The sequence below is a fragment of the Myotis brandtii genome, unplaced genomic scaffold (genome assembly GCF_000412655.1).
Source record: "Myotis brandtii unplaced genomic scaffold, ASM41265v1 scaffold144, whole genome shotgun sequence".
Lineage (NCBI taxonomy): Eukaryota > Metazoa > Chordata > Mammalia > Chiroptera > Vespertilionidae > Myotis > Myotis brandtii.
This window is the reverse complement of record NW_005355159.1, coordinates 5,759,781-5,769,561: the sequence shown is the minus strand read 5'-3', so window position 1 is coordinate 5,769,561 and position 9,781 is coordinate 5,759,781. Positions and strand designations below refer to the sequence as shown.

Below are 9,781 nucleotides of genomic sequence, written 5' to 3'. Positions count from 1 at the left end.
GGCCGGGCGGGGGGACCCACCTCCCCCCCCCCCCCGAGTGCACAAATTTTTGTGCACCGGGCCTCTAGTGAAATATAATATGCCAACAAACTGGATATCCTGGGGGCGGGGGGAGGAATCTATGAATTTCTGGAAGCATACAACCTACCAAGACAGAATTATGAAGAAATAGAAAATCTGAACAGACCAGTAATAAGGAAGAAAATTGAATCAGTAGTCAAAAACCTCCTTACAAATAAAAGCCTAGAACCAAATGGCTTCATGGGTGAACTCTGCCAAATATGTAAAGAATGATTAATGGCAACCATTTTCAAACTCATTCAAAAAATTGAAGAGGAGGGAACACTTCCAAACTCATTTTATGAGGCCAGCATTACCCTGATGCCAAAGCCACATATAAAATATCTCTGATAAACATAAATGCAAAAATTCTCAACAAAATACTAGCAAACCAAATTCAAGAGTACATAAAAAGGATCATATACTATGATTAAATAGGATGTATCCCTGGTATGCAAGGATGGTTCAATATACACTAATCAGTCAACATGATATACCACATTATGTTGGATAAAAATCATGATCATCTCAATAGATGCAGAGGAAGCATTTCAACATCTTTTCATAATAAAGACTCTTAACAGGTGGGGTATAGAAGGAATGTATTTCAACATAATGAAGGCCATATATCCCAAGGCCACAGCTAACATCATACTCAATGATGAAAATCTGAAAGTGTTTCCTCTAAGATCAAAAACAAGACACGGGTGCCCACTCTCACCACTTATGTTTATCATGGTACTGGAAGTCCTAGCCAGAGAAATTAGGCAAGAAAAAGAAACAAAAGACATTCAAATCAGAGAAAAAGAAGTAAAGTTATCCCTATTTACAGATGACATGATCTTATATATAGAAAAGTCTAAAGACTACACCAGAAAACTGTTAGAATAAATAAATTCTGTAAAGCTGCTATGTTCTTTGGTCAGTCTACCTGGTCAGTTAGGTGGAGCTGCTGGCTTGGCTTCCTGCCCAGATAAGGCCAAAGAGCTTTGTTTTTAATGACCAGGAAGTTGTACTTATCACTTCTACATGTGTCCAATTGTCCACCTTAGTCATATGACCATACCTAACTGCAAAGAAGGCTGGGAAATGTAGTCTCTGGCTAGGCAGCCATGTAACCAGTTTACATTTGAGCGTTTCTTAATAGGGAAGACTGCATATAATTAGGGGTGTGTTTTTTTTTTTATCACAATGGGTGTTTATTTTGTTGTTATTATTTAGATTCTTTTGTCACATATATTCTTTTGTATTTTCATTACATTTCATAATAAAAATAATAAAAAAGTAATTAAGGAAAGCAGCAAGTATGAAGTGTTATTTTAAGGTATTTGGAAAGGGGGAGGACTAGAGGAATAGAGGATTGGGTTATGTTTTTTATTTCAGTTTTCTTTTTTATTTAAATTAGAAAATATCTGTGTGGGGGCAAGAGAAATTTGGAGAATATTAAAGAAAAAGGGAGCCAGGCTCCAGTTCTGGGAGATAAAAGGGAGAAGGAGGAAAGCCCAGAAAAATAGGGAAGCCAGGAGGGGTTCTAGGACAGTGTCCTCTGAGCCGGGAGCCCTAGAGGACCCTCTGGACTGCAAAGATTAGCACCTGGTGTGGCTTTGTGTGACTCTGACACCTCCATGCCCACACTGTCAGCTCATCATGAGTAGGAAGTATTGCAGGTGCTTTTCTGTTATATCATCTTCCTCAACCCCCTCCCCAAAATAGTGCGAAATGCAAGTCTAAGAGAAGGTAAGCATGTAATTCTGAGTGGGCTCAGTTTAATGCTGACATATTTATGAGAAATTTGATAATTGGAGACTGAGATTGTTTGATGTCATTTTTGGATTATTTTACATCTAACTGGCTGACTCTTTTATTTTAGATTTAAAGGTACAATTGAGGAACTCAGTAACCAGATTTTATCTGCTCGGAAATGGTTGCAGCAGGAACAGGAACGGATAGAAAAAGAACTTTTACAGAAAATCGATCAGCTCTCCTTGGTTGTTAAGGAAAACAGTGTAGGTATTGATGTTTAGCAATAACATGGTCATTTGGTGAGGGTCTGCAATGTTTGAGTAATACCTAGTAATTTATCATCGCTTTATTTAGCACCATATTAAGCTGTTCCATTGCTTGCCTTGGAATCCATTTCCATCGTTCATACTGGTTCTTTGTCATAAAGAGATGGAGCACTCTGATTTGTTTTAGTTAACAAAGGCTCAGTAGAAAATTTTAATAGCTTCAGCTAAGATGAATTTAAGTGAAGACCTTAATGAACCAAGTTGTCCATCTGCTTTTCTAAATCAAACAATTACAGACTTCAACCAAGCTTGTTTTAATTTCATGACCTGGTATAACCAGTCTTGACTCGACTTCTCTTTCCAGGCCCCTCTGTCACACTGTAACCACAGTATGAGATGTCATGGTGCAACATGTAAAGAGAATCCACTGTTTTCTTTTCCAGCTTCCTTGTCCCTTTACCCCATTCTTCCAGAGGACCGAGGTGTGCAGAACTGCTCAAACACCATATTGAGAAAGCCTTGCATAGATAGGATTCAAAATCAGTGAACTCTGAAACCGATACTTGGCAGGCAGCTTTTTTGGTTTGGTCATTTAGCCTAAGCATCTCCCTCTCCCTTCTCTTCTTGCACTGCTTCCTCCTGTCGAACTTTGATGGAGCAGAAGTGATTGGTGCAGTTTGCATCTCTAGCTCTGCTCTCTGAAAGCCCAGCTGTTGAATTGCAGACTCTGCATTGAACAGCATTGTGAGAGCTTTGTCATGCCATAGCCCACCCACTTTCAGTTTGGAGTTTGTAGTCCTGGCCTCCAGAGCTTGCCTGCAGACACAGATTCCCATAAAAATGAAACATGGTGGAAAGGGAAGAAAAAGTTAGGGAAGGGAAGGGAAGGGAAGAAAAGAGGAGGATAGAGAAGAAAACATTTACCATATCACATATTTCTTTAGGTGTCCTCCATATTTTTATCAGATCTACTGATTGATTTACTTAGATTCATGCTAATACATTTTAGGCTCTGGGTCTTTGGATCACTTATTTTTACATGAGAATTGGTATAATAACTAACAGTAAACCCCAGGATAATGGGGTTTAATAAGATAGATGCTTATTTCTCTTTCACATAGAAGATGTCTGGGCTGATGTGGTAGCTTGTCAGTCCTCAGAGTCTCAGGATCCTCCTGGCATAATTGCCAATCCTAGAGAGTGACCCTTGTCCTTGTAGTTCAGGAAGGTTGCTGGAGCTCCAGTCATTGTCTGAATTCCAGGAAGAGGGGAAAGAAGGACATGCCTCAGCTGTCTTTTAACCTTTCCTGGAAACTGCCATATACACTTGAACTTGCATCTCATTGGCCACAACTTAATTGTATGGCTACCCAAAACTCAGGAGACAGTAGAAAATGTCATATTTATTCTGGGTGACCTCATACCCAGCTGTAAATTGGGGATCTGTTAAAGAGGAAAGGATCATGGATATTAGGGTGAGCAATGAGCAACCTTTGTGATTCCGTTCCCTGCAGACTGTTGTTAAAAGACATTATAGCTGATGCAAATGCCATACAGACTTTCTTTTTGGAGTAATGAAGTGCAATTCTTATCATGGATCTCAGGGAGCCAGTGAAAGGGACATGGAGAAGAAGCTCAGCCAGATGTCAGCCAGACTCGACAAAATAGAAGAGAGTCAGAAGAAGCATATGGAAGGGCAGAGAACAAAACAAGAAGAAGAGAAGGTGCATGGGCGAATCAGCAAGCTGGAGTTGCAGATGACAGAGGACATGAAGGAAATGAAAGCAGAAGTTGATGCTGGTAGGCTGAAAAGAAAACAGCTCCTATAGTTTATTTTCTGTTTGATCTAGAAACCAATTAATTAGTATTCCCTACAACTGCCCATGAACCTGGCTAATGGCAAGAACAGTGAAATGGCCTTAGGTGATTTTCTAAGTAGCTATGCTGTATTCAACTAAAACATTTTAATCCAAGAGCCACCATAAGGGAAAAGCAAACAAAATGAAGATTGTTTAGCTTGCAGTTGATGTGTGCTTTCTTTAGTGCTGTGTACAGATTCCTTTCTGTTCAGAGCCAAGGTGACTAGGTCTCATAGATAAGCACATGTCTGTGAGGGGCTTTTGAAGGCTTTATTGTATACTGCTAGTAGTACCATCATGGTAACGAGTGGTTTTCCTCTACTCGGAAGTCAACAGGGCCCATTAATTCACACTTGTTTAGGAGAAAATGTTAGAGCTGATTTCAAGTTTGGGCTGACATAAAAGGAGGAATTAGATTTACACGCTGAGTCAGGAATACAGAACTGGAACCAGTAAAGTGGAAGTGACCCGAAGACAGATTTTATTTATTTATTTTATTTTTAAAATCTTTACTGTTGAGAGCATGTCCCTCTTCTTTCCCCCTCTGTCGCCTCCCTCCACTCAGTTCCCACCCTGTCCCAGGCCTTCACCACCCTATTGTCTGTGTCCTTAGGTAATGCATACATGCATGTAAGATCTTTGGTTAATCTCTTCCCGTCCTTCCACTACCCTTCCCTCTGAGAATCATCAGTCTGTTCCATTTCCATGCCTCTGATTCCATTTTATTCACCAGTTTATTGTGTTCATTAGATTTCTTATTCATTTATTTTGGTTTTTAGGTTCAATTGTTGATAGATATGTATTTATTGCCTTTTTATTATTTATCTTTTTTTATATTTTTCTACTTCTTCCTCTTCTTAAAGAATACCCTTCAACATTTCATGTAATACTGGTTTGGTGGTGATGAACTCCTTTAGCTTTTTTTTTTTTTGTCTGTGAAGCTCTTTATATGACATTTAGTTCTAAATGATGGCTTTGCTGGGTAGAATAATCTTGGTTGTAGGTCCTTGCTATTTATCATGTTGTATATTTCTTGCCACTTCCTTCTGACCTGCATAGTTTCTGTTGAGAAATCAGCTGACAGTCATATTGGCACTCCCTTGTAGGTAACTAACTGCTTTTCTCTTGCTGCTTTTAAGCTATTCTCTTTGTCTTTAGCCCTTGGCATTTTAATTATGATGTTTCTTGGTGTGGTCCTCTTTGGGTTCCTCTTCTTTGGGACTTTGTGCTTCCTGTACTTGTAAGTCTATTTCTTTCACCAGGTAGGGGAAGTTTTCTGTCATTATTTTTTCAAATAGGTTTTTAGTATCTTTCTCTTTCTCTTCTTCTGGCAACCCATAATGAGAATGTTGGTACACTTGAAGTTGTCCCAGAGGCTCCTTACACTGTCTTCATACTTTTTTATTCTTTTTGCTTCCTCATATTTCAAATACTTGATTTGATTCTCAGGATCTTCTATTCTACTCTTGAATCCTGTATATTATTCTTTATTTCATCAGTGTATGCTTAATTTCTGACTGATCCTTTTCCATTATTTTGGCATTCTCACTAAGATCCTTGAAGGTCTCACTAAGTCCCTTGGAGGCCTCAAGAAGATTCTTGAGTAACCTATAACTGTGGTTTAACTCTATATCCAGGAGCTTGCTTTCTTCCATTTCTTTCATTTGTGGAATGTTTCTTTGTCTCTGCATTTTGACTACTTCCCTGTGTTTGTTTCTATGTATTGGGTAGAGCTTCTATGTATCCTTGAGTTGGTAGAGTGGACTTGTGTAGTAGGTGTCCTATAGGACCCACTGGCTTAGCCTCCCCAGTCACCTGAGCTGGGCACTTTAGGTGCACCCTTTTGTGAGCTGTGTGCACAGTCCTGTTGTAGTTCAGACTTGATTGCTGTTGGTATCATTGGGAGGAATTGATCTTCAGTCCAAATTGGCTGTGGGGACCAGCTGCAACTACAGGGGGAGAGCTGCTATGAAGAGACACCCCTATGGAGCAGGGCTTGCTTCAGTGGGGCTTTGGTGTTCACTGAGTCTGCCCCTTGAGTGTGTCACTTATGGATGTGTAGAGTTGTAATCTAGTATGGTCTGACAATAACCAATGGGTGTACTGGCTCTTGGGTCTCCAGGAAGGTACAAAGTCAGCCACTGCCTGGGGCCACCCAGCAGGAGCTACAGAGAGATCTGCAGATTCCTCCTATTTGTATCGGGTTTAGACGTGTCCAAGCAAGGCCCAGCTATGAAGCAAGGCAGGCTGGTGCTAGTGCTGGGTCTTGGGCCTCTTATTGATAGGTTTGGGGCTCCCTGACCCAGCTGTAGCTTTTTTGAGAGATTTTAGCGAAGTCTGAAGTCTGAGCAAGGACAGGCCATTCATAGCAAAAGCCACTTCCCACAGGTTGAGTGAGGCTGCAAATTGGATGGAGCAGGGTCTCAGGGAATCACCTGGGTGGAGCAAACAGAAATGGCTGCCAGTCAGCCCTGCCACCAGGGAGGTCCCAGTATAGGAACAATGACCCTTGCAAGCACCTCCGTCTGGGAGAAAGTTGCCCTGAGTTCCAGCTCCGATGCCAGACAATCCAGTTTCTTCTTGTATGTGTCTGTGTCCCCCAGAGCCTCACCCTAGAGCTCAGAGAAAGTGGACTTTCTAAGTTCCTCCATGTGGCCAGCCCTTTAAGAAGAACAGCTGGGTCTCCAGCAGCCTCCATGCCACTGAGCCCCAATCCCCACTGGTTTTTACAGCCCATAGTTATGGGGACTTCATTTCCAAGCTCTGGGAGACTGGGCTGGGGGTCCGGTGTGGGACTGGGACCCCTTACTCCTCATGGGTGGCCTCTGCAGAGATGATCTCCCTCCCAATTAAAAAAGCAGCACACGTGGGTACTGGTCCAGCCAGTTCTGCGCCTCTGCCCCTCCTGCCAGTCTCAATGTGCTTTCTTCTTTACTTCTCTAGTTGTAGGACTTCCATTCAGCCAGCTTTTAGGTGGTTCTGGGTGATGGTTGTTCCGTATTTTAGTTGTGATTTCGATGTGGTTGTGGGAGGTGGCGAATATAGGCGGTTACCTACGCTGCCATCTTGGTTCTCCCTGAAGACAGATTTTAACTCAACCTGAGACAGAAGTACAGCAGGTCCTGGAATAAGGTCATTTTGTTCAATGTCATTTTGTTAAAACGTTCATGAGATACCCTAGGAACTTAACTCCCGTTTATGTCAATTAGCCTATGGAAAAGTCAGTTTCATTATTGTCATTCTGCTTAAAGTCACAGAACCTATTGTTAAGTGAGAACCAACTATACCCACAGTTAACGGGTCCTAAAATGACACGGGTGGCTTGGTGAGCTTGAAGGCTCTTTGTCACTGAAGGTATTCAAGTGGAAGCTGCTGATCTGGTCAGCAAAGAGAAAACAGCCTTGTAATGTGAGAAGGCGGACTAAGTTTTCTCCTAGCTCCTTCCAATTCCATGATTCTATAATTTCCTTCTATGGAATTGTTGTATTTTGGCCACAAGGAGATAAAAGTACTTAGATACCCCAAGAAAAAGTTTGTTGTTACCACCAAAGTATATTGTTTTATTTAAGTAGAAGCCACAATTAAATTTATGAGCCGAGGAACTTATAAATATAAAAATGAAGTTTCTCTCTTGGTCTTTTGGGCTATTAGAATATGGTATTTGAATATTTCATCTGTGTTTAACTTTGCATCATTTCCTGAGAAAATTTATTATGATTTAATCAACATACCATTGAGGTTTTTAATATTTAGTACCTAATAAGAAATGCATATGAACCTTTTTAAGATTAAAAATATTTAAATTTTTTCTTACAAAATCAATACATTTCTTAATGGAAACTCATAAAGCACAAAACATTTTTAAAAATACTTTACCTTCTTTTACACAGAGGTCATTTTATGAATATTTTTCTATATATATAGGATATACATAAATGTACTGTTTCATATGAAAGCTCATGCTATACATGCTGATTTATAACCTACTCTTTTAATTTGTAATGTATTCTTTCCAGTCAATAAGAACAGAGTTTTTAATAAGTAATATTTTTACCTTTCATGAATTGCTATATAAAGAAAATGTTCTGAGAGAAAATTCTAAATTTAGTAATGAAGACAAGATCTTTAAAACATTTATTTTAAAAATCAATAGGAATACAGAATAATATGAAATGCTCTTTCAATGGGGAAATTTTTCATTTTCTATCTTTTTGTTTTGAAATTTCAAATTTAGAAAAACTGTAAGAACTGTTAAAAAACCTCTATATACCTTTCATCTGGATTAACCAATTGTTAATATTTTGGAAATTTGCTTTAATATCTTTCTGGGTGTGTGTGTGTGTGTGTGTGTGTGAACATAATTTTTTTCTAAATTATTTGGGAGTACATTGCAGAAGTTATGATGCTTTGTTATTCCTTTATTATGTTAAGCTATATACCATAAGAACAAAGACATTCTCTTAAATAACTACAGTACAACATAATATTGATTAAATATGTTTTCAACTTTAACCATTGTTGGCTTTATAGCAAACCTTCCCTGGTCTTGGTTCTAATTCAGAATCACACATCACATTTAGTTATCATGCTTCTTTATTTACTCTCATTTGATATGGATCAGTTCCTCGGTGATGCTGACATTAAAGGGCACAGGCCAATATTTTGTGGAATGTCCCACAGTTTGGGTCTGTTTTCTTCCTCTCAATTATATTCAGGTTGTAGGTTTCGGAGAGAAATGTCACAGAAGGGATGTGTCCTTCCCAGGGTACCTTACCAGGGGTACATGATGTTGGTTTCTCCCAGTATCAGTGAAGTTAGCTTTGATCACTTGGTTAAAGTCTAGCTGCCAGATTTCTCCATTGTAATAATTCCTTTCCCCTTGATAATTAAAAAGTAATCTGTCCTGGCTGGTGTGGCACAGTAGTTGAGTGTCATCCTATGAATCAGGAGGATACGGTTTGATTCCAGTCAGGTCACATGATCTGGTTGCGGGCTCGATCCCTGGTGTGGGGTGTGCAAGAGGCAGCCAATCAGTGATTCTCTCTCATCATTGATGTTTCTATCTCTCCCGCTCTAAAATCAATAAAAATATATTTTTAAAAAGTAATCTGTAGGGAGATACTGTGAAACTATGTAACTATCCTGTTTCCCATCAAAGTTTTACTCCAGTAGTTTTAGCATCTACTGATAATTTTTGCCCAAATCAACTATGACTATACTAGTATGCTATAGAATTTGATACAGCATTGTTTTTAAATATTAACTCTTGTGAATTTACCTCCTAAAGGGTTTACAGCCATCTATGAAAGCATAGGATCCCTCAGGCAAGTTCTTGAAGCCAAGATGAAACTGGACAAGGACCAGCTACAGAAGCAAATCCAACAGATGCAGAAGCCGGAAGCTCCCATGTGAAGGGAGTTGGGACAAGGACCTCAAAGGTGGTTTTGCCAGTGGGTCTGGGAGCTCAAGACCTCTGTCAGGGTGTTGTGGCATTTGGGATTGTTCTATTCATGGCGTGCATGTGCCAAGAAATGTGTTTTCATGGGTCTAAATGTTTACCTTGAGTCTTGAAAACACTCTATCTTTAAAAACCTATACTAATAATAGAGGAATATGCAAATTATCCGGGACTCCATCATAGTAACGACCGAACAGCAGGCTGCGTAGGGCGACAAGGCCAGCAGCAGGGTTAGTGAGGGACGACCAAACGACTGAACAGCAGGCTACGTGGGGTGACCAGGCCGGCAGGGAGGGAAGTTGGGGGCCCCAGGCCGGCATGGGGGAAGTTAGGGGCAACCAGGCCGGCAGGGGAGGGCAGTTGGGGGCAACCAGGCCAGCAACCAGGCCAGCAGG

The 9,781-nt window shown here is 40.3% G+C and overlaps 1 protein-coding gene across 3 annotated transcripts in view; it reads left to right on the top strand.

Moving 5' to 3' along the window:
* Positions 1-9,592, top strand: part of FAM81A (family with sequence similarity 81, member A) — a 69,209-nt gene extending 59,617 nt beyond the window's left edge. For all 3 annotated transcript variants that reach the window (XM_005861118.2, XM_005861117.2, XM_005861121.2), the window contains 3 exons: positions 1,931-2,066; positions 3,674-3,869; positions 9,216-9,592. In XM_005861118.2, the coding sequence (XP_005861180.1) occupies positions 1,931-2,066; positions 3,674-3,869; positions 9,216-9,340 (457 nt within the window). In that variant the 3' untranslated portion in view covers positions 9,341-9,592. The remainder of the gene's footprint in view (positions 1-1,930; positions 2,067-3,673; positions 3,870-9,215) is intronic.
* The last annotated feature ends 189 nt before the right edge of the window (positions 9,593-9,781 follow it).